At 42.1% G+C, this 23,171-nt stretch overlaps 1 protein-coding gene across 1 annotated transcript in view; it reads right to left on the reverse strand.

The window, feature by feature from the left end:
• Positions 1-1,208: 1,208 nt before the first annotated feature.
• Positions 1,209-23,171, reverse strand: part of CABCOCO1 (ciliary associated calcium binding coiled-coil 1) — a 212,562-nt gene continuing 190,599 nt past the window's right edge. The window contains exon 7 of the mRNA XM_077455428.1: positions 1,209-2,396. Coding sequence (XP_077311554.1) covers positions 2,376-2,396 — 21 coding nt within the window. The 3' untranslated portion in view covers positions 1,209-2,375. The remainder of the gene's footprint in view (positions 2,397-23,171) is intronic.

The raw sequence follows: 23,171 nt of genomic DNA on the forward strand, positions 1-23,171 counted from the left end.
GTGTGATGTAATGAATGTCAGGCGCTCACAGAATCTCAGGTGTTTCATAATTTAGAATTAATGGATTACTTCTCAAAAATGTTTGAGGGCTTATAATAATAATATTTCTGGCAACAAATCACTCATATGGCATCACTCGCTTGCTGGACCAGCAAGATAGAATTATGTAGCATTTTGGTCACCCATAATGCCCATTAGGTAAAGTGAAGTTGAAACTTTTTAATACTGCCACTGGGGAGCTGTCACAAGCAGCAGAAATTGAATAACCAATGACATCAGTTTGAATATCTTCCCTTTCAGAGAAAATGTCATATACCTCTCCCCTAGCATACCTCTAGTATAAAGTATAGGTATATAATAGCCATGGATTTATGTTGCTTGGCAAGCTTCCTGATCTCTGATGAATGTGCATGTGCAGTAGTCATCCACAGATTTGGACAGGACCACCTCCTGAGATTGAAGATGCTCAGGAGACAGGGCCATCCCACTCCTTACTGCACCTATGGGGCTAGTGGGATAAAGGCATGTTAGGTGTGCTCGGTCAAGTCAGGGGGATTGTGTACTTATCCTGTATGTTGTTTGACTATATTGTAAAAATACAGTATTAGTGATGGGTAAACCAAGCACATCTACAAACCCTGAGCCTCATTAATGTTCATGGGAGTCAAATGTTGACATTTTTTTGGGGGCATTTTTCAAAGCTAATTTCTATGCTTTTGATAAAAAAAGAACATGGGCTCACTGGGCACTGCCATGGGAAACATGTTCCAATGCATAAAGATAGTAATTAAGATACTGTCGATCAGGCTCTATTTGTAGAGCAGTAGTATAATCGTACATGGCTATGTCTCCTGGGAACAAGTGTGCTTAGACAGGGAAGGGCCCTTCCCACTGTGACATAAATGGGGTCTGACAAACTCCAAACTGTATGGAGAGAATGGTGAAGTGATACTGAACACATTGCAACCCTCATTTTCCCCAAATATAGGTAACAGCAGAGCAACCAATTGGCACAGGACAGTGGCAATCACTGTAGTACCAGTGACTAGGAATGAGGTCAGGCGTGTTCGCATGGTCCACGTGCTGAGCCCGCCAGGAAGTCGGCGCAGCGCTGCGCTAATCACAGGCAGTGAGACATTGCCCGATCTCTGCAGCCGCACATCGGGGCAATGTCTCACTGCCTGTGATTAGCGCAGCATTGCGCCGACTTCCTGGCGGGCTCTGCATGTGGAGTATGCGAACAAACCTGAGCTCATCTCTACCAGTGACTACTACATTGATTCTACTCTTCCCTGCAGGAATGGCATATGCCTGTTTAAGTGATTCAAGCTGGACCAATATAAGTTGGATCCATACCTGGATTTGAGAGAGCGGTATAACAGTTTCTGGCACATTCATAGAAGGAGATCATTGCTGCCTCCTATGGGTGTGTTTTTTCCCCCATTATTTTCAAGGGGGATTTTGTTTTAAAAAACACACTGCAAGTGTGAGCCAAGCGTTTAGCTTGCGGATGCAATGCTCCCATTAAAATCAATGGGCGAGTTTGCCTGGCAGTGCCACCTGTCAAACAAAGTGAAGTAAATTAGCTGTGGCCATGAAGCAAAGCATGGTGGCCACCCATGTGTACAGCCCTGTCTGACTGTAATGTTAGAATTTAGGTGTGCAGTTGTGAGGTGGGGGTAAGGGTAAAACTGCAGCTCAATTACCTGATATATTTTATGCCCCTTTCACCCCTTTCATGTGGACCTGATCGGAACTTCCATTCTTCTCTATGGAGCAGCAGGTGGAAACGGACATGTGTCCGTTTACACCTGCCTACATCCAAGCCAATCCCCCAAAAACAGATGGATGAGAATACGTTCGCTATTCATCTGGCGGATCGGATGGCAGTTGGGTGTTAAAGGACAGGTGGGCGGTTTACATCCAGTGGCCCATAGGGAAGAGTGGTCTGTGTCCGTCCTGCATGAGTGGACGGCACATGGGCCTGGCATCCGCCTGCTCAGCAAGGATCAGCAGAAAGATTCCCTGCTGAACAAGCGGATTGCAGCCGCAGCCCACCCCCGTGCGAAAGGGGCCTTACTGTTCCCTGGACACCCATGTGAAAGAGCCCTAAAAGCTTCTCAAGAGCTTGAATTGAAGAATGGTTAGTATTTTTTCATAAGTGGTCCAATGGAGCAAAATGTAATTATCAACATAGTTCTTAACTTACACCAAAATTTCAAATTTTTTTTTTTCAAAATTTCAAATATTTTATAAACCTAAACAATTCACTGAATTGTGTTTCCAGTAGTGCTGTTACAATGTTGAACCTCCATGAAGCTTGCTCAGAAAGTTTTTGGCTTTTTCAAGTTTTCTGTTTTTGCAGTGAAGGCCTGTCAATTGTCATTTATCTCAGCCTGTGGAGAGAATGAAAAATAAGGTTTAGGGAAAGGCTGCTTGGTGCTGCACTTTGTCCAAATATGTCTGACATAGCCATCTAGCCTTTACACAAAGATTACACTTCATGTGCCTTCCTGGTCTCAGGTGTAAATTGGGAGCAGGTGTGGTAAATTTGGTGTTATCGCTCTCACTCTCTCATACTGGTCACTGGAAGTTCAACATGGCACCTCATGGCAAAGGAATCTCTGAGGATCTATAAAAAAAAACTGTTGCTCTACATAAAGATGGCCTAGGCTATAAGTTTTCCAAGGCCCTGAGACTGAGCTGCAGCACAGTGGCCAAGACCATACAGTGGTTTAACAGGACAGGTTCCACTCAGAACAGGCCTCGCCTTGGTCAATCAAAGAAGTTGAGTGCACGTGCTCAGCGTCATATCCAGAAGTTGTCTTTGGGAAATAGATGTATGAGTGCTGCAAGCATTGCTGCAGAGGTTGAAGGGGTGGGAGGGTCAGCCTGTCAGTGCTCAGACCATACGCCGCACACTGCATCAAATTGGTCTGCATGGTTGTCATCCCAAAAGGAAGCCTCTTCTAAAGATGATGCACAAGAGAGCCCGCAAACAGTGTGCTGAAGACAAGAAGACTAATGACATGGATTACTGGAATGTGCTGTGGTCTGATGAGACTAAGATAAACTTATTTGATTCAGATGGTGTCAAGCATGTGTGGCGGATACCAGGTGAGGAGTACATAGGCATCTGTGTCTTGTCTACAGTCAAGCATGGTGGTGGGAATGCCATGGTCTGGGGCTGCATGAGTGCTGCTGACACTGGGGAGCTAAACCCTATTGAGCATCTGTGGGGCATCCTCAAACAGAAGGTGGAGGAGTGCAAGGTCTCTAACATCCACCAGCTCCATGATGTTGTCATGGAGGAGTGGAAGAGGACTCTAATGGCAACCTGTGAAGCTCTGGTGAACTCCATGCCCAAGAGGGTTAAGGCAGTGCTGGAAAATAATAGTAGCCACACAAAATATTGACACTTTGGTCCCAATTTGGACATTTTCACCTAGGGGTGCACTCACTTTTGTTGGCAGCGGTTTAGACATTAATGACTGTGTTGAGTTATTTTGAGGGGACAGCAAATTTACACTGTTATACAAGCTGTACACTCACTACTTTACGTTGTAACAAAGTGTTATTTCTTAAGTGTTGTCACATGAAAAGATATAAAAAAGAATTTCCAAAAATGTGAGGGGTGTACTCACTTTTGTGATATATATATATATATATATATATATATATATATATAGTATTATATATCACATACACGCTTATACATTTTAATGCTATAACTTACTTTTTTCAGAATATAAGCAAAAGCAATAATCATCTCAAATACATGCAGGCCATTTACAGAGACTTGAATTGCCAGAATCTAGAGCAGCTGTGCATGGTGACCAGTCAACTTCTAATTAATTTTTCAAAGCTAGAAAAATCAAAAAAATCTTTCAAATCTGCTTAAAATGATACATACTGTAATTTTAGGTTTTCTTTTATTAAAGCGGAACTTAAAGCTCTATGAATGGAGGAGGTGGGTCCTTTATTCAAACACTTGTCCTTCATTAACAGAGTGCTTTTCTTTGCAGTAAGCAATTGTGCAGCTTTTATGAATGGACCACAGGGCAGAAAGGGTGGGAAGAATATACACTTTCTATGAGTACCTGTGACAAGTCCAGCAGCTCAAATTAACTCTGGCACCAGAATATCTCAGTTGCAGGGGTATTGGGTGGCATAGGAATAAAGATTTCAACAAACAGAGCAGCCATAATGGACACTTCTCATTCAACATAAGTATTGCCCAGGGGCGGACTGACCATTTGGCCACTCGGGCACTGCCTGAGGGCCCCGGGCCACTAGGGGGCCCAATCAGGGTTGCCAGCCTCAGTAAAACCAGGGACAATCTGTGTTTTTTTTTTACATCTGTCTCTGAAATGTCCCTTACCGACATCCTTTTGGTCTAAAAATCCAGAGATTATTGCTGCCCCACTTCTCCAGTACCTTCTCAGCCAATAGGAACATGTCTGTGTATACTGTGTGTACATGTATGTGTATACTGTTTGATTGTATACTGTGTGTGTTTTTGTATACGGTGTGGCTACTTAATCTCTGATTGCCTGGGGGCCACATAATCTCCTATTGCCTGGGGGCCCCATGAGTTGTCACTCCGCCCCTGGTATTGGCACTTGTGCTGCTTAAAAAAAAAAAAAGAAACTAAACCTAAGCTTTAAAGGAAAAAGTTAAATACACTATTGAAAGACATAATTGGAAGCTGTTTTACCTTTCAAAGGATATTTATTTCTATCTACCACGTCCAGAGATACGCTGGCTCTGCCAAACAACACAATGGTGACTTGGCTTTTTCCTACTATGGTTAAGCAACAAAGTTAGATTGCCTTCCTTCTCCCAGACTCTGATTGGGCAATGAAGGAGCAGCAACAGACTGAGGTCATCTGAGGCATCGCTCTGCTCATTTTCCTGCCTGTATGTTCCATGTCAGCATGTAGTGTATGCACATGAGAAACCTCACTGGCTGTCAGAGCTTCCTCTCTCTCTGATAGTCTGTGTGCTGCTGTACAGAGGATTGCAGGAGGCTAAAAGCAACCCAAATTCAGGTATTTATACTAGTTGTGAGTACCTTTTATTGTTTAAATACAATACATAAATGCATCCATTGATGTTTACTTTCTATCTTACTCGAGTTTGGCTTTAAACTTAAGCTGTCATGATGGAAATATAAAACATGGCAGAAAGATAACCTCTTTCTGGAAATGGTAGTTGCCTGGATGTTATGCGACACAGGCGCCTTCTAAGTGTAGCTGTGAGATATGAATTTATTACACATAACAGAACTGCTCACAAAGAAAGCAGTAAAACAAGCATGGGTGGTCTCAAAGGAACAGAGCGGGGGATAGTCATGTGAAGCTCTCTCTGGGGGGGTTCACAGGGGATGCTTTCATCTGTCAGAAGAAGTGGGCGGTCAGCGCGGGTGGATTCTGGTGCTGACAGGTCTGTGGAACGCACTGGCAGGAGGGAGATGATGTCACTTCCTGGAGGCTGGTTGCAGAGAGTGCGTGTCAATGTAGCCTTTACATCAGCACTCAGCCTGAAGAAGGAACACATGCTCCGCAAATGCGTCAATGTAGCCTTCACATCAGCACTCCAGAAAGGGACTTTATCTCCCTCCTGCCATTGTGTTCCACGGACCTGTAAGTGCCAGGATCCACCCGTTCTGACTGTCCGCTTCCTCTGACAGATGAAACTGTCCCCCATGGACCCCCCCCCGAGAGAGCTGCACAGGACGAGCCCCTGCTCAATTCCTTTGAGACCACCCATGCCTGTTTTACTGCTTCCCTTGTGAGTAGTTCTGCTATGTGTAATAAATTCATATCTCATAGCTACACTTAGAAGGCGCCTGTGTCTCTACTCATTTTCCTTTTAGAGTTGCGTCTTATGGACTGTCAATTTACATAGACTTTTTCTTTTTTGTAAATACTTTTATTCAGAGTTTACATGGTACATTAACACTATCAAAAGAAAACACAGAAAGGTAGTGTATACGTAGCAGATAACCACAGATATACAAGTACTGATCAAGTAAGCAGGAGCCATATGTCACAATGAATAACATATCCAAATATAATATATGATGGTTGACCAATAGGATCATAAGTATCTCACAAAAGCAGTGATAGACAGATATCTAGAGTAAGAACTGAGAAGCGTGTATGGTATGGGCGGCTCTGTCCCCTACCACGCCACAGTAAGAGAGCAAGAGCAAAATCTACATGCAAAGTAAGCAGATCCAAAACAGTAATAATTAACCAAACTAAACTAAACTAAAAGAAACATAAGTAATAGCTCAGGATTGATCACATAGTCATAGTGTATGGACATCTGCATCAGGATGGGTGTGGTCATTTTAATGTCCTTGTCCATTATAAGGTGCTTTAAAAGTTGGTTTCATCTATCTTTTTTTCACATGTACAGTGTCCATATCCTCCTTAAAGTGGTGTTCCAGCTGCCAATTTTTATTTTTATAAAAGTCAGTAGTTACAAACACTTTAATGTGCAGTAGAAAACCGGCCGTGAAGCCTGACAGCTCCACGGCCAGTTTCCCTTAGTTACAATAGCAGTGCCTGCACTTGGGGGGCTGACATCAGGACACTATAGATGGCTGTACCTGTGTTGCAGCAGTCAGGGTACTGTAGATGGCTGCACTGGTGTGACTGAAATCAGGGCATCGTAGATGACTACATTGGTTTGACTGTAATCAGGACACCATAGATGGCTGCAATCAAGGCACTGCAGATGGTTGCACTGATGTGGGTGGTAAATATATGTAGCCAGGGTTGGCTATTATGCCTGGATACATTAATGTGTTTTTAATGTGGGGTTGGCTCCCTCTAGTGTTTGCTGGACTATTATTTCCGACCGTGTGTATGCCCATCGGTCTTTTTCTGTCGGCATTTCCGACGGTCTTTAGATTGAGAGCCTGTTCTTAATTTTTCCGATGGAAAACCTTGATATCGGATTTTTCGATCGTGTGAATGCAATTCCGACACGCAAAATTATGTTGCATGCTCGGAAACAATTCGACGCATGCTCGGAAGCATTAAACTTTCCTTTTATAGTACCGTCGAATGTGTATGCCGCAGTGTTATTGACCGTCGGAATTTGGTGTGACAGTGTGTAGCCAAGACAGTTTGAGTGAAATTCCATTGGAATTCCGACGGGAAAACCATCATCTCATATTTAAGAGGTCCTGTTATGCTTTTTTTCTATTACAAGGGATTTTTCCATTCCTTGTAATAGGAAAAAAAGTGACACAATTTTTTTTTTAAAAGAACAGTGTAAAAATAAAAGGTAAAATAAATAAGAAAAACATTTTTTAAGCGCGCCCAGTCCCGCCAAGCTCATGTGCAGAAGCAAACACATATACGTGAGTAGTGCCCGCATATGAAAACTGTGTTAAAACCACACATGTAAGGCATCGTCGCGATCAGTAAAGCGAGAGCAATAATTATAGTCCTAGACCTCCTCTGTAACTCAAAACATGCAACCTGTAGAATTTTCTAAACGTCGCCTATGGAGATTTTTAAGGGTAAAAGTTTGTCACCATTCCATGAGCGGGCGCAATTTTGAAGCATGAGATGTTAGGTATCAATTTACTGGGTGTAACATTATCCTTCACAATATCATTTTTTTTATACTGTTGTCTTAATTTTTAATTAAAAAAAGTGCCCTTGTAAGACCGCTGCACAAATATGGTGTGACAGAAAGTATTGCAACGACAGCCATTTTATTCTCTAGGGTGTTAGAAAAAAAAAGATCTAATGCTTGGGGCTCTAAGTCATTTTCGAAAAAAAAAAAACTGTTTTTAACTTGTAAACAACAACTATCAGAAAGAGGCTTGGTCCTTAAGTGGTTAACCCAATCACAAAAGTAACCTATGTGAACAGGTTAAAAAGGGGGTAGACAACTGATACTATACCTTTTGTGTCAGGTTTCTCTCTTCTGCCTCCTCAACTCACAAGCCAGTAAATCTTGCACAATATGGAAAAACAATATGCAATATTATGTTCAAATAGGATGGCGCCCTTTAAATGCAGTCCAATGCTATTGAAACAGATGAGGAAAAATAGGATAATAAAAAGGTAAAAGAGTATTCCTTGAAATCCGGATGTCTTCAGCTAGCCTCTTTATGCTGTAAATAAAGTAATCCTGGGTGACAGAGTGTAGAAATTTTAGCAGGACCTTGGTTTATCCTTGTTGTATTATAACTTGCTTTTTTTATAATCCTAAGGGTGTTATCCAGTGTAGATACTAGAATCAGTCATGTGAACTGGGCATAGATGTCTACTTTCAGTGTTCGTTATAACATAAGTTTTAACTTCCGTGGAACTACAAGTACCATCAGCTAAACTGTGTGAAAGATGTCTGAAAGCAGTGTCCTTAACTATGACATGGGTTATGCCCGCTCACCACTCTGGAACTCAGTTGAAGTTGGCAACGATGCAGATGCTGAGAAGACTCTCATGCCGCGTACACACGATCGGAATTCTCATCGGAAAAAGCTCGATGTTCTTGTAAGTGTGCTACCTTTTCTTGCTCTTATTAAACTTTTTATCAGTATTACACTATGTCGGTTCCCTCTTTTTCCTTTGAGCCATTGATAGCAATCTGTGGGACCATTGAATAAGATGTGTGCATATGAATACTGCTCATAATTATGGTGTGCTGATCCATTAAGAGGAGGAGTACCCTGTGGCGACTAAGGATATATTTACCACGCTCTCATTAAGCTATAATCTGGTAAGCGCACTCACTATAAGGTGATGGGCACGTGTGCGCAGTTTCAAGTGTGTGCAACCACCGTGGTGTTTTTATATAGGATCGCAAGGGTTGACCATCTATGGACTTTTTTTCATGAACTCATTAATTATGGATTCATATTGACTGTCACTATTTTGTTATAAGTTTCGAAGTATACCAATTATTTATTAATTTATTACAAATTTTCTCTATTTTGGGAAGTTGGTGTATACAAAATTTTTTGTATGTTGGCGCAGTTTTTTATACTTTCATATTTACACTAAAATGCAAAAAAAATTAAAAATTGTAATTTAAAAAAGTCCCTTTAAGATCTGAGGGCGGAAGTGACGTTTTGACGTTGCTGCCGCCCTGCAATGATATGGAGATGGGTGGGCTGTCTTCCCCTCACTCTTCTTCATGTCAGGCCAGGAGAAGGATCCGATTGCCTCCACCGCTGCCAACCAGCTCCGGTAAGCGGCGGAGGGCAGAGACCAATTTTATCTTAAAGCAGACTGCCTGCTCAAGAAGAGGATACTGGGGTTATGGCAGCTAGCTGCTCCCATAACCACGATGATCCTCTTCAAAATACTGATGATTCGGACCAACCGCCGCAGTTTTACTGTGGCAGGTTGGCTCGGCTGGGCAGATTGACATTACCTTATGTCACTTTTTCTTTTGCCCACTAGGGGCATGCACCTGCTGGGCACCCATGATCGCACGTGACAGAGTGAGAACCGGGATTTGTGTGTGTAAACACACAAATCCCAGTTCTTTAAGTATGAACACCGATCTCTCTCTCTCTCTCTCCATAGACAGTCCCATCCCCCCTACAGTTAGAACACACCTAGGGAACACAGTTAACCCCTTGATTGCCCCCTAGTGTTAACCCCTTCCCTGCCAGTGACATTTACACAGTAATCAGGGAATTTTTATAGCACTGATCTATGTATAATTGTCAGTGGTCCCAAAAATGTGTCAAAAGTGTCCAATTTGTCCACCGCAATTTCGCAGTCCCCATAAAAAATCAGGTAAAATAAATAAGAAAAACATTTTTTAAGCGCGCCCAGTCCCGCCAAGCTCATGTGCAGAAGCAAACACATATACGTGAGTAGTGCCCGCATATGAAAACTGTGTTAAAACCACACATGTAAGGTATCGTCGCGATCAGTAAAGTGAGAGCAATAATTATAGTCCTAGACCTCCTCTGTAACTCAAAACATGCAACCTGTAGAATTTTCTAAACGTCGCCTATGGAGATTTTTAAGGGTAAAAGTTTGTCACCATTCCATGAGCGGGCGCAATTTTGAAGCATGAGATGTTAGATATCAATTTACTGGGTGTAACATTATCCTTCACAATATCATTTTTTTTTATACTGTTGTCTTAATTTTTAATTAAAAAAAGTGCCCTTGTAAGACCGCTGCACAAATATGGTGTGACAGAAAGTATTGCAACGACAGCCATTTTATTCTCTAGGGTGTTAGAAAAAAAAAGATCTAATGCTTGGGGCTCTAAGTCATTTTCGAAAAAAAAAAAACTGTTTTTAACTTGTAAACAACAACTATCAGAAAGAGGCTTGGTCCTTAAGTGGTTAACCCAATCACAAAAGTAACCTATGTGAACAGGTTAAAAAGGGGGTAGACAACTGAAACTATACCTTTTGTGTCAGGTTTCTCTCTTCTGCCTCCTCAACTCACAAGCCAGTAAATCTTGCACAATATGGAAAAACAATATGCAATATTATGTTCAAATAGGATGGCGCCCTTTAAATGCAGTCCAATGCTATTGAAACAGATGAGGAAAAATAGGATAATAAAAAGGTAAAAGAGTATTCCTTGAAATCCGGATGTCTTCAGCTAGCCTCTTTATGCTGTAAATAAAGTAATCCTGGGTGACAGAGTGTAGAAATTTTAGCAGGACCTTGGTTTATCCTTGTTGTATTATAACTTGCTTTTTTTATAATCCTAAGGGTGTTATCCAGTGTAGATACTAGAATCAGTCATGTGAACTGGGCATAGATGTCTACTTTCAGTGTTCGTTATAACATAAGTTTTAACTTCCATGGAACTACAAGTACCATCAGCTAAACTGTGTGAAAGATGTCTGAAAGCAGTGTCCTTAACTATGACATGGGTTATGCCCGCTCACCACTCTGGAACTCAGTTGAAGTTGGCAACGATGCAGATGCTGAGAAGACTCTCATGCCGCGTACACACGATCGGAATTCTCATCGGAAAAAGCTCGATGTTCTTGTAAGTGTGCTACCTTTTCTTGCTCTTATTAAACTTTTTATCAGTATTACACTATGTCGGTTCCCTCTTTTTCCTTTGAGCCATTGATAGCAATCTGTGGGACCATTGAATAAGATGTGTGCATATGAATACTGCTCATAATTATGGTGTGCTGATCCATTAAGAGGAGGAGTACCCTGTGGCGACTAAGGATATATTTACCACGCTCTCATTAAGCTATAATCTGGTAAGCGCACTCACTATAAGGTGATGGGCACGTGTGCGCAGTTTCAAGTGTGTGCAACCACCGTGGTGTTTTTATATAGGATCGCAAGGGTTGACCATCTATGGACTTTTTTTCATGAACTCATTAATTATGGATTTATATTGACTGTCACTATTTTGTTATAAGTTTCGAAGTATACCAATTATTTATTAATTTATTACAAATTTTCTCTATTTTGGGAAATTGGTGTATACAATATTTTTTGTATGTTGGCGCAGTTTTTTATACTTTCATATTTACACTAAAATGCAAAAAAAATTAAAAATTGTAATTTAAAAAAGTCCCTTTAAGATCTGTGGGCGGAAGTGACGTTTTGACGTTGCTGCCGCCCTGCAATGATATGGAGATGGGTGGGCTGTCTTCCCCTCACTCTTCTTCATGTCAGGCCAGGAGAAGGATCCGATTGCCTCCACCGCTGCCAACCAGCTCCGGTAAGCGGCGGAGGGCAGAGACCAATTTTATCTTAAAGCAGACTGCCTGCTCAAGAAGAGGATACTGGGGTTATGGCAGCTAGCTGCTCCCATAACCACGATGATTCTCTTCAAAATACTGATGATTCGGACCAACCGCCGCAGTTTTACTGTGGCAGGTTGGCTCGGCTGGGCAGATTGACATTACCTTATGTCACTTTTTCTTTTGCCCACTAGGGGCATGCACCTGCTGGGCACCCATGATCGCACGTGACAGGAACGCAGTTAACCCCTTGATTGCCCCCTAGTGTTAACCCCTTCCCTGCCAGTGACATTTACACAGTAATCAGGGAATTTTTATAGCACTGATCTATGTATAATTGTCAGTGGTCCCAAAAATGTGTCAAAAGTGTCCAATTTGTCCACCGCAATTTCGCAGTCCCCATAAAAAAAAATCACAGATCGCTGTCATTACTACAAAAAAATTATAATAAAAGAAATGCTATAAATCTATCCCCGATTTTATAGATGCCATAACTTTTGCGCAAACCAATCAATATATGCTTGTTGCGATTTTATTTTTTACAAAAAATGTGGGATATTTATTATAGCAAAAAGTAAAAGATGTTGTTTTTTTTTCAAAAATTGTTTTGTGTATAGCACAAAAAATAAAAAAGGTGATCAAATACCACCAAAAGAAAGCTCTATTTGTGGGAAACAAAGGAAGTAAATTTTGTTTGGGTACAGTGGCGCATGAACGCGCAATTGTCAGTTAAAGAGACGCAGTGCCGTGTCGCAAAAAATGGCCTGGTCATCGAGGAGCTAAATCTTCTGGGCCTGAAGTGATTAATATTTGGTTACTATACACCCAAGAGAAATTTGCATCATTCTATTGTTTCTTTGATAATTATAGATAAAGTAGTTGAGTGTTATGGAGTGTTTCTTACTAACTGACCAAAGTTGACATGTACATATTTTGTGTTCTAATTGATACAGTAAACACATTTGAACTGTTTCTTCAATACTGTGTGAATCTCTATTTACTATTACAATTGGTAAGATGATGGAACCCAGGGTGTCAGAGGTAATGGAGGTAACAAATGGGGTACAGAGTCTCACGGGTTACTACATATAACAGGTATAGAGATTCACAACATATAGTCTTGCCTGTCCACCTACCATTCTAATGTTTTTCTCTTCAAAATTGCTTATTCATGATTATATTAAAGCTGGTTTTACATTGGGGATGGCATCTGTCTATTTGACAACCAGAACAGCTGATTAGCTCTTGCGCACTCACTCGATGAGAGCTGGAGGTACAGGGAAAGAGGTAAGTTTGGAGTGGCACAGTCACTACTGAGTCATTTAAAGGTGCGGAGCCAGCCATATAATAGCATTCTCTGCTGAGTTGCATTATTTCTACTGAAAATAAGGGTTTTCTCTTGCCCATGTATTTGCTTGGTATTCAGACAATGTAGCAAAAATACAAGATTTCCCACTGCCAGACAATCCCATTGTGTATCCAGAAGCATTTATTATTGAAGCTCATATATGGCAAGCTCATATGTTTTTGTTGTTTAAAATAAAGGTTTTAGTATTATTAGTATTGGTTTATATTTTTAGCTGTTTCCTTGACTAGCTTTGACTGGATATTGGGTCCATCTGCGCAATTTACTTGCCACCTTTGCAAATAAATTACCCCCCTCACTCTCTAATTGCAATATTTTTGAACCCTGCTATATTGAAACTCCAAACCAATGGTGATGGCCATACAGGATGACCATCACCTGAAAAGAGACTCACAAGCCCATAACCCTCTTGATATTGGGATGCCAGCTTTCACGCCAAGGTGGTAAGGCATTCTGATTTATTTTTATTTTTTAAATAAATGAAAATACCTGTTAAGGTGAAAACTCTTTAAAATCAACCATCAGAATGGCTGAATTTTGCGATTATCCATTATTCATCAAACAGTCTGACATGGACTCCAAATCTGGTGAATCCATTTTATCCTCATTATTTTTCTCTGTACCTTATTCTGTATACATAATAACACTTGACTTTGGTAAATTAAACTTTATCTGCAGGAATTTCATTTTCACTGGTGCATGCTATATTACATTTTTGACAGGCAAACAGTCTGCACTAAAGAAAACAAGGCAACACCCATTACACTTCTATATCTAGAACAAACATAGCCTAATCTCTTTTACCCTGACAAAATGTCACAGTCCATTTTGCACACTTCCTAACAATAACTCTATTAAGCTTACTTATATATCAAAGTCAATGTTCAAGCCAGGCAACACATTATTCACAAGATAAATTGTCTCTCCTTTTTTTTAATTGTAATAAAGTGCATATCATTTTTAGAAAATGGAAGCAGTAAAAAAGTACATTTGATGTAAATGAAATATACTGCATATGACAAGGAAGAATCCATGTTATTTATTGTATGATTACTAGATGGATTTTTATAAATATTTAGCTTAACAAAAAAAAACAACACTTTCTGTCTGTATGTATTACACAGGATCCCCCCTCCCCCATTATTACACAGGCCCTCCTCCCCCATCATTACACAGGTTATTGCTGAAGATGGAGAGGCAGGAGGGAGGTTATTGTTAGAGGTGGGGGGTTATTGTTGAGGGTGGAGAAGTGGGGGGGGGCGTTATTGTTGAGAGTGGGGAAGTGGGCAGGGGGGCTGTTGTTGAGGCTGGAGAGGTGGGCTTTGTTGAGGGTGGAAAGGTGGGGGGGTTATTTATTGAGGTTGGAGAGGTGGAAGTTTATTTGAGTGTGGTGAGATAGGGGAGTTATTTGTTGAGGGTGGAAAGGTGGGTGGTTATTTGTTCAGTGTAGAGAGGTGGTGTGGATATTTGTTGAGGGTGGAGATGTGGGAGGGGGGGGGGTTATTTGTTGAGGGTGGAGAGGCGGGGGTTGCTTGTTAAGGGTGGAGAGGTGAGGTGGCCATTAGTTGAGGGAGGAGAGGTGGGGGTTGTTTGTTGAGGGTGGGGATGATTTGTTGAGGGTGGAGTGGTGGGGTGGTCAATTGTTGAGGATGGAGAGGTGGCGGTTATTTGTTGAGGGTGGAGAGGTGACAGTTATTTGTTGAGGGTAGAGAGGTGGGGGTTATTTTTTGAGGGAGGAGAGGTGGGGAGGTTAATAGTTGAGGGTGGAGAGGTGGGGGGGTTATTTGTTGAGGGTGGAGTAGTGGGGGGTTATTTGTTGAGGGTGGCGAGGTGGATGGTTATTTGTTGAGGGCGGAGAGGTGGTGGCCTGTAAATCCTGGTTGTCAGAAGACTTCACAAACACTGCTTGTCATCCATATTCTGCTATGAAGCAATGGCTGGGAAATGCAGGAAGGGATGAGGGGAGGGGGTGTTTGGAGTTTGAAAAACTGCCAGTCACTACCCTGCCCTGCAATACTCAGTAGCCCCACCCTACCTGCTCCAAGAAGTTCTGAAGCAGCTGCGACACTCAGGGAACGTTGTTAAAGGTGAGCAGAGGGAGGAGCCTGGCTCAGGGAAGGACATGCTGTCACTGAGGGACACACACACACTAATCACCTGCAAAAGCAGAGTCACCTGGCAGCCTCCCACAGAGAAGGGGGGTACGGGGAGGGGTGTAGCACATCTCTGGAAAGAGACTAAGTCCACTAAAACTAAGCTAAGGGAGAGGGGCATGGCCAGCCTGGGATGGGTTGAGGCCAATAGAGGGGACACTGAGGGGACATTTAACCCGTACCAAGAGGGGAAAACTTTATAAGTGATAGCCATATCCTCTTCACAGTGTGGGCTTAAGGAGCAGCTACCTTGGGCCCCACAACAGTGACTGGGCCCAGGCAGGTTCCCCTTTTACCCCACATTAAAGTTGGCTCTGAGCATAAGATTGATCAGGTCATCCCTTCCCCTTTCCTCCTGTTAGCATGTTCCTTGTCAGGACATGTGCATTTAACACAGCCTAATTATCAGACTTTCCCCATCTCGTGGCCATACATATGATTACAGGAAGTTGGTATTGATACAGTTTCATGTGCTTACACTAGCTGTATTAAAAAGTCTAAATTATTTTATATCTGCAGGGAGTTCAGCTTTAGTAGAACATGGGTTACAATCCAGTCTCATTATTTCTCAATTAATTTTCGTGTTGAATTTTGCCTTCCAAGGCTTTTACAACCAGAGGAAAATTTTGGCAGTGTAATTCCCTAAATGTTGAAATAAATGGGGCCAGTATTTACACATGGAATCAAATAGACAGTGTGTGATTGTACTGTAGCTACATGTTATGATATTATCCATATCTTCTGAACTCGCTGTGTGAAAATGTCAATTTGTACAGGCTCCACAAATCTTCATCAGCTCCACCTAGAGGCAATAATGTAATATTTTTCTTGCTTGATACCACATGATTGCCCCTGGAGGGCACTGACGATCCTAGAAAATAAACATTTCAGGAAAACAATGATGAAGATTTGTGGAGCCTGTGCTAATGACTGATATATTCACACAGTGGATTTTTTTAAATATATTTTGGCCACTGAAGTTTGTGTTCATTTGTATACCCAATTACCTAATTAGATGATCACCTATAACTTACACATTTTCATGAGGATGTGTAGAATCCTTATTTAAAATTCCGTATGCAATTAGTTATATAAAACTGTAATATAATAACATATATAATACAAAAACTGTAATTTGCAAAAACATTATCCAGGAACCTGTAAACATTTAGAAAAGCTAATTTTCTTTCCCACAGGGCTGCAGTCTTCATTCTGACTCCAAGAGGTCAGTGCAACTCATGCAAATTAAAAACACAAATTGCGGAGAAAGGGGAACGGTTGGCACAATTTCAAGATTATGGTTAAGTGAAAAAATTGTACATCCTTAACCATGAAAAGTAAACATGAATTAATAATCTAAAAGCAAAACTACGATAACACAGCTTTTTAATAAGTCAAAAAAGAAGTTGCATAGTGTAAGTAAACCTAAGTCTCTATAGCACAATAATCTTTCTTTGTTATGACTGCTCTAAACTCATGAATTGTGATTTATGATGGGTTACTATCAGACAGAAGTGAACATTGTTTAAAAAAAAAAACAGAAATGGAAGTCTCCATTGAGTTGCTGATCTAACCCTTTTTTGATCTGAGTACACAATTTAAAAAGGTGCCCAGATGAAAATATCACGGGTGATAAATTGTCTTTTATTCTAAGTGTCAAGATCTTTTTTTTTCATTTTGCATTGGTAGGGAGGCAATCAAAAAGAAGATTTATTTAAGGTTTCTTGCTGGGTGTGGCATTGTGAAATACAACCAACATGGATCAGGCAAAGGCACAAGGAGACATAGGCACAAGTTTCTTTTTACAAGGCAACAGGAAATGTAATTGCATTTTAACCTTAAAGACAACACAGAGAGGAAAGCATTTTCGAGGCACCAAAACATGAGGAGCACAGCTGGCTAGGGGCATCCAAGATGTGACTGCTACCCACTAACTCATTAACCACTTAAGGACCGCCGTATTGCCAATGTACGTCATTACAATGGCACAGGCAGGCACAAGCACGTACATGTACGTGCCTGCCTTCCAGCGGGTGGGGGGTCCGATCGGACCCCCTCCCGCTGGATACGGGGGTCCGGTTTGCTGCAGGAGCGGGATGGCCGTTGGTTTCTGGCCACCCCCTCTCGATCGCTCCTGGCCAATGAGAAGCATCCTCCCACTGTGTATTGTATACACAGGAAGGAGGAAGTGATGTCATTCTCCTTGGGGCGGTCTTTTTGACCGGACTACGAGGAGAAGACAGAAAGTAAGTGCACCAAAATACTACTCTAACACATAGGAACACATAGGTACACAAACCCCCCTGATCTCCACCCCCGATCCCCCCCCGCCCCCCCCTCCCCCCCCAGTCACAGTGTCACTGATTGCATTGATCATTTATTTACTGATCACTGCATTCAGTGCCAGTTCTAAAAGTAAAAACTGTCCGGGCAGTTAGTGTTAGGTCCAGGGTAGCCCCCTATCACCCCCCAATAAAGGTTTAACCCCCTGATTGCCCCTAGAGTTAACCCTTTCACCCCCTTTTGCCAGTGTCACTAAGCGATCATTTTTCTGATCGCTGCATTAGTGTCGCTAGTGTCGCTAGGTAGCTAGTTATTTTTTTAGGTTCACCGCCAGGTTTTTATAGCGCTAGGTACCCCGATATACTACCCAATAATGGTTTTAACCCCCTGATTGCCCCTAGTTAACCCTTTCACCCCCTTTTGCCAGTGTCACTAAGCGATCATTTTTCTGATCGCTGCATTAGTGTCGCTAGTGTCGCTAGGTAGCTAGTTTTTTTTAGGTTCACCGCCAGGTTTTTATAGCGCTAGGTACCCCGATATACTACCCAATAATGGTTTTAACCCCCTGATTGTCCCTAGTTAACCCTTTCACCCCCTTTTGCCAGTGTCACTAAGCAATCGTTTTACTGATCGCTGCATTAGTGTCACTAGTGCCGCTAGGTAGCTAGTTATTTTTTTAGGTTCACCGCCAGGTTTTTATAGCGCTAGGTACCCCGATATACTACCCAATAATGGTTTTAACCCTCTGATTGCCCCTAGTTAACCCTTTCACCCCCTTTTGCCAGTGTCACTAAGCGATAATTTTTCTGATCGCTGCATTAGTGTCACTAGTGTCGCTAGGTAGCTAGTTATTTTTTTAGGTTCACCGCCAGGTTTTTATAGCGCTAGGTACCTCCATATACTACCCAATAATGGTTTTAACCCCCTGATTGCCCCTAGTTAACCCTTTCACCAGCGATCACAGTATAAGTGTCACTGGTGACGCTGGCTAGCTAGTTAGTTATTTAGGTTCCCCGTCAGGTTTTTATATAGCGCCAGGGACCCCCATATACTACCTAATAAAAATTTGAACCCCCTGATTGCCCCTAGTTAACCCTTTCACCAGTGATCACCGTACAGTGCCTTGCGAAAGTATTCGGCCCCCTTGAACTTTTCAAACTTTTGCCACATTTCAGGCTTCAAACATAAAGATATAACATTTTAATTTTTTGTGAAGAATCAGCAACAAGTGGGACACAATTGTGAAGTGGAACGAAATCTATTGGATATTTTTAACTTTTTTAGCAAATAAAAAACTGAAAAGTGGTGCGTGCAAAATTATTCGGCCCTTTTACTTTCAGTGCAGCAAACTCACTCCAGAAGTTCAGCGAGGATCTCTGAATGATCCAATGTTGTCCTAAATGACTGATGGTGATAAATAGAATCCACCTGTGTGTAATCAAGTCTCTGTATAAATGCACCTGCTCTGTGATAGTCTCAGGGTTCTGTTGAAAACGCAGAGAGCATCATGAAGACCAAGGAACACACCAGGCAGGTCCGTAATACTGTTGTGGAAAAGTTTAAAGCCGGCTTTGGATACAAAAAGATTTCCCAAGCTTTAAACATCCCAAGGAGCACTGTGCAAGCGATCATTTTGAAATGGAAGGAGTATCAGACCACTGCAAATCTACCAAGACCTGGCCGTCCCTCTAAACTTTCAGCTCAGACAAGGAGAAGACTGATCAGAGATGCAGCCAAGAGGCCCATGATCACTCTGGATGAACTGCAGAGAACTACAGCTGAGGTGGGAGAGTCTGTCCATAGGACAACAATCAGTCGTACACTGCACAAATCTGGCCTTTATGGAAGAGTGGCAAGAAGAAAGCCATTTCTCAAAGATATCCATAAAAAGTCTTGTCTAAAGTTTGCCACAAGCCACCTGGGAGACACACCAAACATGTGGAAGAAGGTGCTCTGGTCAGATGAAACCAAAATCGAACTTTTTGCCCACAATGCAAAACGATATGTTTGGCGTAAAAGCAACACAGCTCATCACCCTCAACACACCATCCCCACTGTCAAACATGGTGGTGGCAGCATCATGGTTTGGGCCTGCTTTTCTTCAGCAGGGACAGGGAAGATGGTTACAATTGAGGGGAAGATGGATGCAGCCAAATACAGGACCATTCTGGATGAAAACCTGTTGGAGTCTGCAAAAGACCTGAAACTGGGACGGAGATTTATCTTCCAACAAGACAATGATCCCAAACATACAGCAAAATCTACAAAGGAATGGTTCACAAATAAACGTATCCAGGTGTTAGAATGGCCAAGTCAAAGTCCAGACCTGAATCCAATCGAGAATCTGTGGAAAGAGCTGAAAACTGCTGTTCATAAACGCTCTCCATCCAACCTCACTGAGCTCGAGCTGTTTTGCAAGGTAGAATGGGCAAGAATTTCAGTCTCTCGATGTGCAAAACTGATAGAGACATACCCCAAGCAACTTGCAGCTGTAATCGCAGCAAAAGGAGGCTCTACAAAGTATTAACGCAAGGGGGCCAAATAATTTTGCACGCCCCACTTTTCATTTTTTTATTAGTTAAAAAAGTTTCAAAAATCCAATAGATTTTGTTCCACTTCACAATGTGTCCCACTTGTTGGTGATTCTTCACAAAAAATAAAAATTTTATATCTTTATGTTCGAAGCCTGAAATGTGGCAAAAGGTTGAAAAGTTCAAGGGGGCCGAATACTTTCGCAAGGCACTGTATAAGTGTTACGGGTGACTCTGGTTAGTTTGCTTTTTATAGCATCAGGGCACCCACCATTTATTACCCAATAAAGGTTTAACCCCCTGATCACCCGGCGGGTGATATCAATTAGGTTTTAGGGTCAGGGTCTGCGTCGCCCCAGACAGCGCAAGGTTAGTGCCAGTACCGCTAACACCCACACGCAAAGCATAAACCTCCCGTAGTGGTATAGAATCTGAACAGATCAATATCTGATCTGATCAGATCTATACTAGCATCCCCAGCAGTTTAGGGTTCCAAAAAAACGCATTGTTAGCGGGATCAGCCCAGATACCTGCTGGCACCTGCGTTTTGCCCCTCTGCCCAGCCCACCCAAGTGCAGTATCGATCGATCACTGTCACTTACAAAACACTAAACACATAACTGCAGCGATCGCAGAGTCAGGCCTGATCCCTGCGATCGCTAACAGTTTTTTTTGGTAGCATTTTATATTTAAATCCGGAAGGCAGTGCTTGGTTTTTGGGGTCCCGTACGTGGCTAGGCTCCCAAAAAGTCCCCCACATGTGGTATCCCCGTACTTGGGAGAAGCAGCAGAATTTATTTTGGGGTGTAATTTGACTTATGCCCATAGCATGTGTGAGCAATATATAATTTAGTGACAACTTTGTGCAAAAAAAAAAAAAAAATTGTAAAATTCCTGCAACTTGTGGCAAAATATAAAATATTTCATGGACTCAACATGCCTCTCAGTAAATAGCTTGGGGTGTCTACTTTCCAAAATGGGGTCATTTGGGGGGGTTTTGTGCTATTTTGCCATTTTATGGCCTTCGAAACTGTGATAGGTAGTGAGGAGTGAAATCAAAAATTTGCACCCTTAGAAATCCTGAAGGCAGTGATTGGATTTCGGGGTGCCGTATGCAGCTAGACTCCCAAAAAGTCCCACATATGTGGTATCCCGTACTCAGGAGAAGCAGCAGAATATATTTTGGGGTGCAATTCCACATATAACTATGGCATGTGTGAGCAATATATCATTTAGTGACAACTTTTTGTAAACTTTTTTTTTTTTTTGTCATAATTCAATCACTTGGGACAAAAAAAAAATATTCAATGGGCTCAACATGCCTCTCCCAACTTCCTTGGGGTGTCTACTTTCCAAAATGGGGTCATTTAGGGGGGTTTTGTGTTATTTTTGCATTTTATGGCCTTCGAAACTCTGATAGGTAGTGAGGAGTGAAATCAAAAATTTGCACCCTTAGAAATCCTGAAGGCAGTGATTGGATTTCGGGGTGCCGTACGCAGCTAGACTCCCAAAAAGTCCCACATATGTGGTATCCCCGTACTCAGGAGAAGCAGCAGAATATATTTTGGGGTGCAATTCCACATATAACTATGGCATGTGTGAGCAATATATCATTTAGTGACAACTTTTTGTAAACTTTTTTTTTTGTGTGTCATTATTCAATCACTTGGGACAAAAAAAAATATTCAATGGGCTCAACATGCCTCTCCACAACTTCCTTGGGGTGTCTACTTTCCAAAATGGGGTCATTTGGGGGGGGGTTTGTACTGCCCTGCCATTTTAGCACCTCAAGAAATGAGATAGGCAGTCGTAAATTAAAAGCTGTGTAAATTCCAGAAAATGTACTCTAGTTTGTAGACGCTATAACTTTTGCGCAAACCAATAAATATACGCTTATTGACTTTTTTTTACTAAAGACATGTGGTTGAATAAATTTTGCCCTAAATGTATGACTAAAATTGAGTTTATTCGATTTTTCTTATAACAAAAAGTAGAAAATATAATTTTTTATCAAAATTTTCGGTCTTTTTCCATTTATATCGCAAAAAATAAAAATCGCAGAGGCAATCAAATACCATCAAAAGAAAGCTCTATTTGTGGGAAGAAAAGGATGCAAATTTCGTTTGGGTACAACATTGCATGACCGCGCAATTACCAGTTAAAGCAGTGCAGTGTGAAATTGTAAAAAGACCTCTGGTCCTTAGGCTGTTTATTGGTCCGGGGCTGAAGTGGTTAAAAGTTAATAATGATAAAGATGGACAATTAAAGGTCTTTTTACAAGGTGGTGTATGATCACAGAAAATGTAAGTGAATCCTTAACCACTTCAGGACCGCCGTATTGCCATTGTACGTCAGCACAATGGCACAGGCAGGCATAATCACGTACATCTACGTGATTGCCTTCCAGCGGGTGGGGGGTCCGATCGGACCCCCTCCCGCTGGTTACGGCGGTCCGATTCGGTCCAGGAGCGCTCCGTGATGAGGGGATGGCCGTTGGTTTTCGGCCACCCCCTCTGGATCGCTCCTGGCCAATGAGAAGCTTCCTCCCCTGTGTATTGTTTACACAGGAAGGAGGAAGTGATGTCATTCTCCTCGGGGCGGTCTTTTTGACCGGACTACGAGGAGAACAGTAAAAGTAAGTGTGCACCAACACTACACTGACATGTAGGTACACACAGGCACACAAACCCCCCCCGATCCCCCCCCCGATCGCCCCCCGATCCCCCCCCCCGCCCCCCCTCCCCCCCCAGTCACAGTGTCACTGATTGCATTGATCATTTCTTTACTGATCAATGCATTCAGTGTCAGTTGTGACAGTAAAAACTGTCAGGACAGTTAGTGTTAGGTCCAGGGTAGCCCCCTATCACCCCCCAATAAAGATTTAACCCCCTGATTGCCCCTAGAGTTAACCCTTTCACCCCCTTTTGCCAGTGTCACTAAGCGATCATTTTTCTGATCGCTGCATGTGTCGCTAGTGTCGCTAGGTAGCTAGTTATTTTTTTAGGTTCACCGCCAGGTTTTTATAGCGCTAGGTACCCCGATATACTACCCAATAATGTTTTTAACCCCCTGATTGCCGCTAGTTAACCCTTTCACCCCCTTTTGCCAGTGTCACTA

This window comes from Lithobates pipiens, unplaced genomic scaffold (genome assembly GCF_037356315.1).
Source record: "Lithobates pipiens isolate NorthernLeopardFrog02 unplaced genomic scaffold, aLitPip1_a1.2 Scaffold_25, whole genome shotgun sequence".
NCBI classification, from domain to species: Eukaryota; Metazoa; Chordata; class Amphibia; order Anura; family Ranidae; genus Lithobates; species Lithobates pipiens.